Raw genomic sequence first — 13,596 nt, 5'->3', positions numbered from 1 at the left:
GTGGCAGGGGTTCAAGGTGATCGCCGGTAGAGGCTCCCCTGCCGCCGGACAGAAATAACTCCCCCTCTTGCCTTTACGAGAAACCTGTTATACCGCCAGAAGAACAGGTGCCGTAAGTTTTCTATGGTGCCAGGCTGATAGAAAACGGGGAATGGTTGTTTTTATGGAGGACTAAAACGTATGGAGCAGGGACAGCTTGAGATTTAAGTAAGGTGCCGAAGTTTTCTATGGTGCCAGGCTGATAGAAAACGGGGAATGGTTGTTTTTATGGAGGACTAAAACGTATGGAGCAGGGACAGCTTGAGATTTAAGTGAGGTGCCGAAGTTTTCTATGGTGCCAGGCTGATAGAAAACGGGGAACGGTACCTAACCCAAACCTAACCTAACCTAACCCAAACTTAACCCAAACCTACTAACTTAACTCCCACTAACTTAACCCCCACTAACTTGACCCCACTAACTTAACCCCCACTTACTTGACCCCACTAACTTAACCCCCACTAACTTAACCCCCACTAACTTAACCCTCACTAACTTAACCCCCACTAACTTAACCCTCAATAACTTAACCCCCACTAACTTAACCCCCACTAACTTAACCCCCACTAATTTAACCCTCACTAACTTAACCCCCACTAACTTAACCCCCACTAACTTAACCCCTACTAACTTAATTAACCCTCACTAACTTAACCCCTACTAACATATATAGATTACAAATAGATAGATACTAACTATATACTCAACTGATAGATATAACGTGGATAGATAAACAACAAAATAATGAAGACACACAAGGTAAAACACACAAACAAGAGAAAAATGAAAAAAACAAAGAAAAATAACAAGACGAGAAAAGTAAACAAACAAAATAATTGACAATATCATCTAATTTAAGAGACCACACGTCCCCTTACCTCATCAGTAGCTTCCAGGGGGCGCCGTACCCATGCCACCTCACCCCCATGGTAGGACACGCCCCTGGGGACACGAAATTCACATAAATACGAACACAAAATTCAAGGGACATCTTCGCGCGGGCAGCCTCCAACGTGTCTCAACTCTCGACTCTGACTTAAGTAAAACGTTTAATAGAGAACGTTTAAGTAGAGAAAGTAAAGTAAATAAGTTAAGTAGGTAAGTAAAGTTAAGTAAATGGACCAAGGAAGATACACAAATAACAAAGAGATAGCAGAGATAGAAAACAAAACAAGTAGAAACAAAGTAAATATGATTGATTGATTGATTGATTGATAGTTTATTACTGCAGGTTTAATAAAGATACAAGATAGATGGATAAAAAAAAATACCAAGCCTAATAGGGTGAGTTTGAGAGTATTAGTAAGGAAAGTATATCAATAGAGTAAATTAAAGGATATGATCAGAGTAGCTAATCTTTTGTTTAATAACTTTAACATCATTTTCAGCCTCCAAAGCTATTCATACGCTAAATAGAGGTACAAAAATAAGGAATACACTCATTAACTTTATTCTTCAACGTCAAAATCAGTAAAAAAAAAAAAAAAAAAGATTAATGGGGTGACATATAGAGCAAAATAAACTACAACTTGTCAAGGATCATTTTCAGCCTATAATACGCTAAAGAGATACAAAAATAAGGAATCTACTCTTTAACTTTATTCTCCAACGTCAAAATCAGTAAAAATAAAAAATAAAGTGATTAATGGGGTAACATATAGAGCAAAATAAACTACAACTTGTCAAGGATCATTTTCAGCCTATAATACGCTAAACAGAGATACAAAAATAAGGAATACACTCATTAACTTTATTCTCCAACGTCAAAATCAGTAAAAAAAAAAAAAAGATTAATGGGGTAACATATAGAGCAAAATAAACTACAACTTGTCAAGGATCATTTTCAGCCTATACTACGCTAAACAGAGATAAAAAAAATAAGGAATACACTCATTAACTTTATTCTTCAACGTCAAAATCAGTGAAAAAAAAAAAATGATTAATGGGGTAACATATAGAGCAAAATAAACTACAACTTGTCAAGGATCATTTTCAGCCTATAATACGCTAAAGAGATACAAAAATAAGGAATACACTCATTAACTTTATTCTTCAACGTCAAAATCAGTAAAAAAAAAAAAGTGATTAATGGGGTGACATATAGAGCAAAATAAACTACAACTTGTCAAGGATCATTTTCAGCCTATAATACGCTAAACAGAGATACAAAAATAAGGAATCTACGCTTTAACTTTATTCTCCAACGTCAAAATCAGTAAGAAAGTGATTAATAAGGCGACTTTGAGCTAAATTACAACTTTTGAGACGGATTCGGACGAAGGATTTACTAGCAGGTTGAAAATAGCCAATCTTGATCTCGGTAAAAATCAATTATCACCAATTATCTACGAATTACTACACTACCCATGCATAATAAACCCTCAGAATTATATAATAGACTAAACTGAATATAACTAGGTCCCCAAAATTGATTAGATAAGCTTAAAAAGGAGAGAAATAGGTAAAAATGAGATGGTTTGTTTGCCTGGCGTATGTAAACAGGAGCAGAACAGGAAGCAAACAGGAGGAAGACAGGAAGAAAACAGGAAGAGGAAGACAGGAAGAGAAAGAAGAAGGAAGAGAGGAACTGCGAAGGAAAGGAAGAGGAGACAGAAACAAAGGGTGAATAGACAGGAAGGGTGAGGAAAGGGAGAGACTGATTGATAAGAAGGGAGAGGGAAAGGGAGAGATAGGAAGGGTGAGGAAAGGGAGAATATATAAATAAGAAGGGAGAGGAGGACAAACAGGGTGAATAGACAGAAAGGGAGAGGAGACAGACAGGAAGGATGAGGAAAGGGAGAGTTGATTGATAAGAAGGGAGAGATAGATAGGGAGAGGAGGACAAACAGAAAGGATGAATAGAAGGAAATCGAGGAGTGAAGAAAAGGGAGAGTAGACAAACAAAGGGTGAATAGACAGGAAGGGAAAGGAAAGGGAGAATAGACAGATAAGAAGGGAGAGATAAATAGGAAGAGGAGGACAAACAGAAAGGGTGAATAGAAGGAATTAGAGGAGTGAAGAAAAGGGAGAGGAGACAAACAAAGGGTGAATAGACAGGAAGGGAGAGGAAAGGGAGAACAGACAGATAAGAAGGGAGAGATAAATAGGAAGAGGACAAACAGAAAGGGTGAATAGAAGGAATTAGAGGAGTGAAGAAAAGGGAGAGGAGACAAACAAAGGGTGAATAGACAGGAAGGGAGAGGAAAGGGAGAATAGACAGATAAGAAGGGAGAGATAAATAGGAAGAGGACAAACAGAAAGGGTGAATAGAAGGAATTGGAGGAGTGAAGAAAAAGAAGAAGAGACACAGAGAGGAAGGGTGAGAAAGAGGAATAGGAGATAGACAGGACAGGAGGACGAGACACAGTGAAGGACGATGATAGACAGGAAGGGAGAAGAACATAACCCTGTATTAATCTATCACAGCTGATATAATAACCATCACCACTAAGACATTCAATTGCCATCAAACTAGTAAGCTATCGCCTCTTAATCAATTGACAACCACAAGCTATCAACCCCAGCGCCACCTGTTGAAGAATAACCCATTGTTGCTAAATTAGTAACACATTTCCATAAAACTAGTAACTTGTTGCATTTTCATTTATTCAGAGTGAATTATAAACTACAAGTGTGCAGGATGGGAAGGGGCATCCTTTGTCATTAAAATGGGTGTAATTCTTTATATTATAAGAGAAGATGGCGCCACTATAAACACCTGCCTGTGCCAATACGGGCCGGGGCTGACTACCATCCAGGCCCCTCAAGCAAGCCTATCAGTGCTATAGGCATAAACATAAAAAAAAAAAAAATAAATAAATAAATAAAAATAAATAAATAAATAAATAAAAATATTATCACTGCATGGTGTGGTGGTTGGCATCCCTGTACCTATAAATATGCAGGCCTGGGTTCAAATCCTGGCCTAGGCCGTCACTGCATGGCCCAACCAGCTGTTCATCCTCCCTTTAGGGCTGGGGGATATATGTGTACCTGGGGACACCTGGGGAGGGTACACGTGGTAACTAGTGAGCCAAGAGAAGATGGCGCCACTATAAACACTTGCCTGCGCCATGACGGGCTGGGGCCGAACACCATCCAGGACCCTCAAGCAAGCCTACCGACGCAATAGGTGTAGACGTAAAAAAAAATAAATAAAAAAAATGCCTGTCCCCTTGGCCCTGTGTCCCTGGGTGATGGTTCCCTCCACCCCAGGCTCCAGGGACAATGCAAAGGCAGTGACCACCACGGCCATGCACTAAACTTCCCTTCATCCCTTCCTAACAGAGCACCGCAGGAGTGATGTGCTGAGCTGATGTGTAACCATGAGCACAGAACACCTACCACCACCACCTCCACCACCACCACCGCCGCCACCTCCACCACCACAGCCATCACAAGACATCTCCCCCCCGCGGCCCCGCCCTCCTGGCACCCCCCTGACCCCCACTTGCCACCTGCCCTCCTCCCTAACAACCCTCGCTGCCCGGTCTGTGGCCAGGTGTCTTACCTATGAGGACTATGAGGACTGCTGCCACTACAGGTGTGTGGAATTAGAGAGAGAGAGAGAGAGAGAGAGAGAGAGAGAGAGAGAGAGAGAGAGAGAGAGAGAGAGAGAGAATATGTGTGTCTTCTCTTTTTTTCTTCACTTGTTGTAAAATAAAATTGTACATTATTGACATATATTATAGACCTTTGTTTTTGTTTGTTCAGAAAATTTGACTTAATATTTTTGGAAGGGACCGATAACTAACACTATTTTTGTTATATTTTACTGAAAACCCTGTGTGTGTGTGATTGTGTGTGTGTGTGTGTGTGTGTGTGTGTGTGTGTGTGTGTGTGTGTACCACAGCAAAAGGTGCCCTCCGATGGGTAAGAGTTAGCTGCTGCCACAACCCGCACACTGCATTCTGTATTTTTTCCCTTATTCCCCACTTTTAAAACCCACCCTGACCCCAGCCCCCTCACTCCCCCAGGTGGGACCCCGTCAACATCTGGCAGTATGAGATCCCCCACAAAAAGAAGAAAGGGAAGAAGGCGACGGAGAGAAGCCAGATGTTTGCCCTCAATGAAATGACCGTCCCGCCGCCCAAGCCTGCCTGGGTGAGTGTGGGAGGAGGAGGAGAAGGAGGAAAGTCTTATTTTGGCCACAGCTTCTTTTACCCAACCCTTACCTAACCTTACTTTACTTATCCTAACCCAACCTTACTTTTACTTATCCCAACCTAACCTTACTTCACTTATCCTAACCCAACCTTACTTTACTCTAACCTAACCTTACTTCACTTATCCTAACCTAATCTTACTCACTTATCCCAACCTAACCTTACTTATCCTAACCTAACCTTACTTTACTTATCCTAACCTGACCTTACTTCACTTATCCTAACCTAACCTTACTTTACTTCTCCTAACCTAACCTTACTTTACTTATCCTAACCTAACCTTACTTCACTTATCCTAACCTAACCTTACTTTACTTATCCTAACCTAACCTTACTTCACTTATCCTAACCTAACCTTACTTTACTTATCCTAACCTAACCTTACTTCACTTATCCTAACCTAACCTTACTTTACTTATCCTAATCTAACCTTACTTCACTTATCCTAACCTAACCTTACTTCACTTATCCTAACCTAACCTTACTTCACTTATCCTAACCTAACCTTACTTCACTTATCCTAACCTAACCTTACTTCACTTTTCCTAACCTAACCTTACTTTACTTATCCTAACCTAACCTTACTTTACTTATCCTAACCTAACCTTACTTCACTTTTCCTAACCTAACCTTACTTCACTTTTCCTAACCTAACCTTACTTTACTTATCCTAACCTAACCTTACTTCACTTATCCTAACCTAACCTTACTTTACTTCTCCTAACCTAACCTTACTCTACTTATCCTTACCTAACCTTACTTCACTTATCCTAATCTAACCTTACTTCACTTATCCTAACCTAACCTTACTTCACTTATCCTAACCTAACCTTACTTCACTTTTCCTAACCTAACCTTACTCTACTTATCCTAACCTAACCTTACTCTACTTATCCTAACCTAACCTTGTCTTTGCCAACCTCTCAAACCATTTCTGAATAATCTTATGGAATCCTCAATCACTTTTCCTTTCCGAGAGTGGTATCTTTGTGTTCTTTTATTCCCTAGTACTTTATGAGTGCCTGTGACTGCTCCCTCTGCTGTAAACATAAACAAAACAAAATAATGAAAATATAAAAGGAAAACTTACTAACCTCACCTTTTCTCTCTCTCCGCCCCCCAGCAAGAGATCCGCAAGTTCCGCGACTGGTGGTGGGAGACGAGTGCGCTGGGGGGCATGGACTCAGTGCTGCGCCAACACCTCTTTGCTGCCTACGAACAGCTGAGTTGGACGGCGCACACGGAGGAGGAGTTCATTCTATTCCTGCTGCTGCGGATCTGTATCGAGACAAAGCGGGAGCTCGGCAACACGGATTATGTGATTGGGTGGTGCGGGGTAGGGGGGTGGGGAAGGGGTTTGTTCAGTAAGGAAGGGGATAGTAAGGGAAGGGAAGGGGGTGGGAAAGGGATTTGTTCAGTAAGGAAGGGGATAGTAAGGGAGGGAAAGAGTTCGTTAGGGAAAGGGAAAGGGAAGGGGCTTGTAGGGAGGGAAGGGGGCTTATGAGATACAGAGGTGAGGGGGAAGGGGGAAGGGTGTGGGGAAGGGGTTTGTTCAGTAAGGAAGGGGATAGTAAGGGAAGGGAAGGTGAAGGGGAAGAGTTTGTTAGGGAAAGGGAAAGGGAAGGGGCTTGTAGGGAGGGAAGGGGGCTTATGTAATATGGAGGTGAGGGGAAGGGGTGGGGAAGGGTTTGTTCAGTAAGGAAGGGATAGTAAGGAAGGGAAGGTGAAGGGAAGAGTTATGGAAAGGGAAAGGGAAGGGGCTTGTAAGGAGGGAAGGGGGCTTATGTAATATGGAGGTGAGGGGGAAGGGGGTGGGGAAGGGGTTTGTTCAGTAAGGAAGGGGATAGTAAGGGAAGGGAAGGTGAAGGGGAAGAGTTTGTTAGGGAAAGGGAAAGGGAAGGGGCTTGTAGGGAGGGAAGGGGGCTTATGTGATATGGAGGTGAGGGGGAAGGGGGTGGGGAAGGAGTTTGTTCAGTAAGGGAGGGGAAGGGGAAGGGTTGGTTAGGGAAAAGGAAGGGGAAGGGGACTGTCAGGGAGGGAAGGGGATGGTTAGAGAGAGAAAGGGGATGCTAAAGTAAAGGGAAAGGGATGGTTAGGGAGGGGAAGGGGTTGTTCAGTAAGGAAGGGGATAGTAAGGGAAGGGGAAGAGTTTGTTAGGGAAAAGGAAAGGGAAGGGGATGGTTAGAGAGAGAAAGGGGATGGTATGGAAAAGGAAAGGGATGGTTAGGGAAGGGATGGGGATGGTTAGGGAGAGGAAGGGGGTGGATAGGAGGGGAAGGGAATGGTTAAAGTGAGGAAGGGGGTGATTAGGAAGAGTAAGGGGGTGATTAGAAAGTCTCATTAGTAAGAAAGCATATATGGATTTTCTGAGTCAAGAGCTATAGTAACTGTTTGGGGTTTTGTTAGGTTAGGTTAGGTTAAGTTTAGGGTATCTTCAAACACATGATAGCCAGCATCTTATGGTATAAATCAACAAAGAATGACCTCATTTTGTTGTATAGAAAGTCTCATTAGTAAGGACGCATATATGGATTTTCTGAGTCAAGACCTAAAGTGACTGTTTGGGGTTTTGTTAGGTTAGGTTAGGTTAAGTTTAGGGTATCTTCAAACACATGATAGCCAGCATCTTATGGTATAAATCAACAAAGAATGACCTCACTTTGTTGTATAGAAAGTCTCATTAGTAAGGACGCATATATGAATTTTCTGAGTCAAGACCTATAGTAACTGTTTGGGGTTTTGTTAGGTTATGTTAGGTTAAGTTTAGGGTATCTTCAAACACATGATAGCCAGCATCTTATGGTATAAATCAACAAAGAATGACCTCACTTTGTTGTATAGAAAGTCTCATTAGTAAGGAAGCATATATGGATTTTCTGAGTCAAGAGCTATAGTAACTGTTTGGGGTTTTGTTAGGTTAGGTTAGGTTAAGTTTAGGGTATCTTCAAACACATGATAGCCAGCATCTTATGGTATAAATCAACAAAGAATGACCTCACTTTGTTGTATAGAAAGTCTCATTAGTAAGGACGCATATATGAATTTTCTGAGTCAAGACCTATAGTAACTGTTTGGGGTTTTGTTAGGTTATGTTAGGTTAAGTTTAGGGTATCTTCAAACACATGATAGCCAGCATCGTATGGTATAAATCAACAAAGAATGACCTCACTTTGTTGTATAGAAAGTCTCATTAGTAAGAAAGCATATATGGATTTTCTGAGTCGAGCTGTAGTAACTGTTTGGGGTTTTGTTAGGTTAGGTTAGGTTAAGTTTAGGGTATCTTCAAACACATGGTAGCCAGCATCTTATGGCATAAATCAACAAAGAATGACCTCACTTTGTTGTATAGAAAGTCTCGTTAGTAAGGACGCATATATGAATTTTCTGAGTCAAGAGCTATAGTAACTGTTTGGGGTTTTGTTAGGTTAGGTTAGGTTAAGTTTAGGGTATCTTCAAACACATGATAGCCAGCACCTTATGGTATAAATCAACAAAGAATGACCTCACTTTGTTGTATAGAAAGTCTCATTAGTAAGGACGCATATATGAATTTTCTGAGTCAAGACCTATAGTAACTGTTTGGGGTTTTGTTAGGTTAGGTTAGGTTAAGTTTAGGGTATCTTCAAACACGTGATAGACAGCATCTTATGGTATAAATCAACAAAGAATGACCTCACTTTGTTGTATAGAAAGTCTCATTAGTAAGGACGCATATATGAATTTTCTGAGTCAAGACCTATAGTAACTGTTTAGGGTTTTGTTAGGTTATGTTAGGTTAAGTTTAGGGTATCTTCAAACACATGATAGCCAGCATCTTATGGTATAAATCAACAAAGAATGACCTCACTTTGTTGTATAGAAAGTCTCATTAGTAAGGAAGCTTATATGAATTTTCTGAGTCAAGACCTATTCCTACTCTCTCTCCACCTCTTCCACTCTTCTCACTCTCCTCCACCCCTCCTTCATCCTCCTCCTCTTTCCCCCCCCAGCGAGTGGTGTCAGGACCTGTCCCAGATCCTCTCCCAGCTCGGTCCGTTCCCGCTCCTCAAGCTGTACACCACGGAAGAGTCCCTTGACCTCGACCCCCTCCTCATCAGTCTCGTCCAGCAGGCTCCGCACCTTCAGGTATGGGGTCATGGTGCTTATAGTTAGTGTAGGTTTATTTCGCTTTTTCTCTCCTTTGTTCTTCCCTTTAAAAGTTGCGAGACATTATTTTTTGTGCAATACTGGTATATAATTTTTTTTTTTTCAGTACATCAATCTATCTTTTTTTCCTCGTGCAGTGTATATATATTTTTCCTTTACACTCTAATCCTTTTGAGTCCATGTTTTCTATTGTTCAGTGTCTACATCATCTTTTCAATGTACATCAATCTAACCTTATTTTCCTTTGTTCCATGTAGATGTATTTCCATTTCGTTTGTTTGAATCTAAGCATATTTTTCCTCTATGCTGTCCCCACCCCATAGGTCGTCCAAATCAGCCAGTGGGCGCTGAGCAACGACTTCCTGGCAGCGCTGGGGAGTCATTGTCGCCTCCTGTCCGAGCTCTCCATCCCACACATGCAGCCGGAGGTCTTCATGAGCGAGGAGCCATTGTTCGAGTGCTTCTTCAGCGGGCGTGGCAGCGAGGTCGTCCTGAGGTGCTGGCGGGAGGGCGGACCTGACCCTCCTCTATCCTTCCCTAAGCTCAAAGTCGTGGACATGCTATACTGGAATTTCACACACCGGTTCATCCACACACTCGCGCATTTCTACCCTAATGTGCGCTTACGGGAGGCCGACATGGAGTTCCTACCGTGGAAAGTTAATGGAACGGACAAATCCTTCTTGGAGGACGCCGCGAGGGTACCGGCGATGAGGCTTAACTGCAGGCTGTCTGATATCGTCCAGATGCGTCGCGGGGGGGTGGTGGCTCATCTCCCGCACCTCCGAGAGCTCCGTGTCAACATGCCGCCCCTCGCAGACCTCATCATCACCCTGGACGAGCCGCGTGAGGACATGGACAAGCTCGCCGCCCAGTTAGAGTTGCTCGTCATAGAGATGTCCACCGCGGAGACGATCCACCAGGAGTCCGTTGTGGGCAGTGTGGTGACGCTCCGCCCGGTTCTCAAGGCGCGGGGGGAGGGGGTGACAAGCCTCCACCTGTGCTGCGAGGCTAAGTGGTTCGACGAGAGTGCCATCTACCAGCTGATCAATCTATGTCCGAGACTCTGTGTCCTGGCGCTGACGATGAGGCTTGGCGAGATGAAGGGGACGGTGGGAACCAGGTGAGGACAGGTGTGGGGGCTCGTTAGTAAGCAGGTGTGTGTGGAGGTGCATTACTGGGTAGCTGTGTGGAGGTGCGGCAATGACCTCTTCTACCTCTCCTTGTAAAACTGGCCTCCCTTCTGCCTCTCCTTCCAAAATTGACCTCTGTTTTGACCACTCATTTTATACTCTGCAGGAACAGGGTTAAGTTTAGGGTTTGATAATGTAATGCAGCCCCTTACCAGCCCGTCACTTCTTCCCTCCTCCTCCAGGACTGTGCTTCACCCCTGCCACACCCTGCACACCCTGGCCATCCTCAACAGCAGCTGGGCGCCCCTGTCGACAGAACCCTGCTGCTACAGGGTGGTGCAGCGCATACTGGAGGCTGCACATAACTTGAAGGTGTGTGTTTGTGTTTTCCTCATGCAGGGCACCTGTACAGGTGCATAACACGCATATTGTTAGATTGTTAGATGTTTGCTGTTTTTGTTTTTATTTTGTTCATGAGAAGTTTTATGAGCCTATAGTCTTCCACCTCAGGTGACACCAAATCTTAAGAAACTTGAGTAAAATTAGGAAGGTCTGTTGAGTGCCTGCTCTCCAGCAGGTTTTGGTCCACCCCCACCAGGTTAGCTCTAACCAGTCACCAGCCACAGAGTGGCTATGCTCTTCCCACACCGTCTATAGGGAGGGGCTTCTTGTAAGACTTGTCACCTGAGGTGGAATAGATTATAGTGATAGTTTGACAAGGCTTCTGCACCATTGGTGTGAAAAAATTCATAAGAGCCAGACTTATCTTCTTTGTGGCCATAGGAAATATTTCTTGTGAGGGCTGAAGGCATCTGAGAACACACGCTTTAAGATCAATAACAAGCTCGACCTCTCTCCAAACAGGCGCTGAGTCTCTTCTGCACCATGACAATGAAGGACGACCTCTCCGCCCTCGCCTCGGACTCCCTGCGCAGCCTGCACCTCCAGTTCCTTGACGAGAGCGAGTACGACACTGCCGAGACGGACCTCAACTCCTTCCTCCGCACCATTATGCCGAAATTCCCTCACCTCCACACGGTGTCCTTTTACGCCAAGTGCGACCCCATCCCTGTCGAGGCCTTGATCCCCCTGGTGAAGATGGGCGTGAATGTGACGATGGGGATGCCAGAGTTCATGCATCCTCTAAAGTGGGTGTTCTGGAGTTACGCGCAGAAGGGGTTGAGTGAGGCTTTCCGGTAGTTTAGTTTAGGGTGTGTGTGTGTGTGTGTGGATGGGGGTTGGGGGAGGGAGTGGGTGGGGGAGTGTGTGTGTGTGTGTGTGTGTGTGTGTTCAGAAACATCGAGAAGAGAGAGAGAAAAAGTAATCATGCATAATTTCGTTGTGCCAAAAAATACGAAAATGTTAAGTATTGTAAGGTCATAGTGTATGTGTGTATGTGTGTGTGTGTGTGTGTGTGTGTTTTGTATGTAGTACATAAGAAATTCTGCTTTACGAGAACTTACTGAACCACCAACCCACTCTGGTGTTAATCGCAACTTGAAAAAAGAAAACGGACTGTGAGTTACATTTTCAATCATAAACTTAATCATTTTGAAGATAGAAAAAAACAAGGAAATGCTGTATATGTGTGTGTAAGAAAATGTGTCTTTGAAGCGCATACTAAACTAAACCAAAGTTCATTGCAACAGAGAAAAAAAATAAGGAAAATGCTCTCTGGTGTTAATCACGACTTGAAAAAAGGAAAACAGACTGCGAGTTTCATTTTCAATCATAAACTTAATCATTTTGAAGATAGAAAAAAACAAGGAAATGCTGTATGTGTATGTGTGTGTAAGAAAATGTGTCTTTGAAGCGCATACTAAACTAATCTAAAGTTCATTGCGACAGAGAAAAAAACTGGAAAATGCTGTGTGTGTGTGTGTGTGTGTGTGTGTGTGTGTGTGTGTGTAAGAAAATGTGTCTTTTAAGCACATACTAAACTAATCTGAAGTTCATTGCGACACACACACACACACACACACACACACACGGAATATAAGGACATGGGAAAGTATACATATGATAAGCCTCTCCCCCGCTCCCATATCACCATGTATATACCTCACTAGGGGGGGAGGGGGCGGCGTACACACATTGCAACACACGTCCAGCTACGGGGGAAGGCTATACAGGTGCCCCATACCCTGCAGAATCACCCACATTGCCTAAACACACTGTACTTGGTCCATTTTCTCAGTAGCCTTTGACTGACAGGTTGGGTAGGTTCTCATAAGTGGATTTACTTGTTCATGGTGCAGAAGACGTCAAACTATCACTAGGCTCATAAAACTACCCTTGGAGATACCCGCAACAACCTCTATGAAACCCCTAACAAGTATTTCCCAAGGCCATAAAAGAGGTTAGACAAGTTCTCATGAGTGGTTTTGAGGTTCATGGTACAGAAGACTTGTCACACTACCACTAGGCTCATAAAACTACCCTTGGAGATACCCGCAACAACCTCTGTGAAAGCCCTAACAAGTATTTCCCAAGGCCATAAAAGAGGTTAGACAAGTTCTCAGGAGTGGTTTTACTTGTTCATGGTGTAGAAGACTTGTCAAACTACCACTAGGCTCATAAAACTACCCTTGGAGATACCCACAACAACCTCTATGAAACCCCTAACAAGAACTATTTCCCAAAGCCATAGAGTAGGTTAGTTAGGTTCATGGTACAGAAGACTTGTCACACTATCACTAGGCTCATAAAACTACCCTTGGAGATACCCGCAACAACCTCTATGAAAGCCCTAACAAGAACCATTTCCCAAGGCCATAAAAGAGGTTAGACAAGTTCTCATGAGTGGTTTTGAGGTTCATGGTACAGAAGACTTGTCAAACTACCACTAGGCTCATAACACTACCCTTGGAGATACCCACAACAGCCTCTATGAAACCCCTCACAAGAACTATTTCCCAAAGCCACAAAGGTTAGTTAGGTTCATGGTGCAAAAGCCTTGTCAAACTATCACTAGACTATATAAGTAAGGGAGAATAATATAAGAGGAAGGAGAAGGAGGAGGAGGAGTAGGAGGGTAAATGTCTTGATTATTTTGTATGTTTAGATAATTTTTGTATATAAGCGATGAATTGCCATTGATGTTTGTGTGTGAA

General features: G+C 43.1%; 1 protein-coding gene across 1 annotated transcript; it reads left to right on the top strand.

Annotated features, from left to right (window-relative positions):
- Positions 1 to 2,502: 2,502 nt before the first annotated feature.
- LOC126993529 (uncharacterized) lies at positions 2,503 to 12,193 on the top strand. The gene is made up of 8 exons (XM_050852671.1): positions 2,503 to 2,661; positions 4,327 to 4,582; positions 5,016 to 5,142; positions 6,328 to 6,533; positions 9,194 to 9,329; positions 9,674 to 10,473; positions 10,726 to 10,855; positions 11,348 to 12,193. Exons 2-8 carry the CDS (start codon positions 4,365 to 4,367, stop codon positions 11,681 to 11,683), a joined length of 1,953 nt encoding a protein of 650 aa, XP_050708628.1. The 5' UTR covers positions 2,503 to 2,661; positions 4,327 to 4,364; the 3' UTR covers positions 11,684 to 12,193.
- Positions 12,194 to 13,596: the final 1,403 nt, after the last annotated feature.

This window comes from Eriocheir sinensis, unplaced genomic scaffold, assembly GCF_024679095.1.
Source record: "Eriocheir sinensis breed Jianghai 21 unplaced genomic scaffold, ASM2467909v1 Scaffold628, whole genome shotgun sequence".
NCBI lineage: Eukaryota > Metazoa > Arthropoda > Malacostraca > Decapoda > Varunidae > Eriocheir > Eriocheir sinensis.
The sequence above is the reverse complement of the archived record's forward strand: the minus strand, read 5'-3'. Positions and strand labels throughout refer to the sequence as shown.

What these genes read in the sequence shown, in the direction of transcription:
- LOC126993529 (XM_050852671.1), top strand. Translation starts at nt 4,365, where the DNA reads ATGAGCACAGAACACCTACCACCACCACCTCCACCACCACCACCGCCG. An exon ending in CGCCGCCCAAGCCTGCCTGG is followed by an intron (nt 5,143 to 6,327) that starts GTGAGTGTGGGA and finishes TCCGCCCCCCAG; the next exon opens with CAAGAGATCCGCAAGTTCCG. An exon ending in ACGGATTATGTGATTGGGTG is followed by an intron (nt 6,534 to 9,193) that starts GTGCGGGGTAGG and finishes TTCCCCCCCCAG; the next exon opens with CGAGTGGTGTCAGGACCTGT.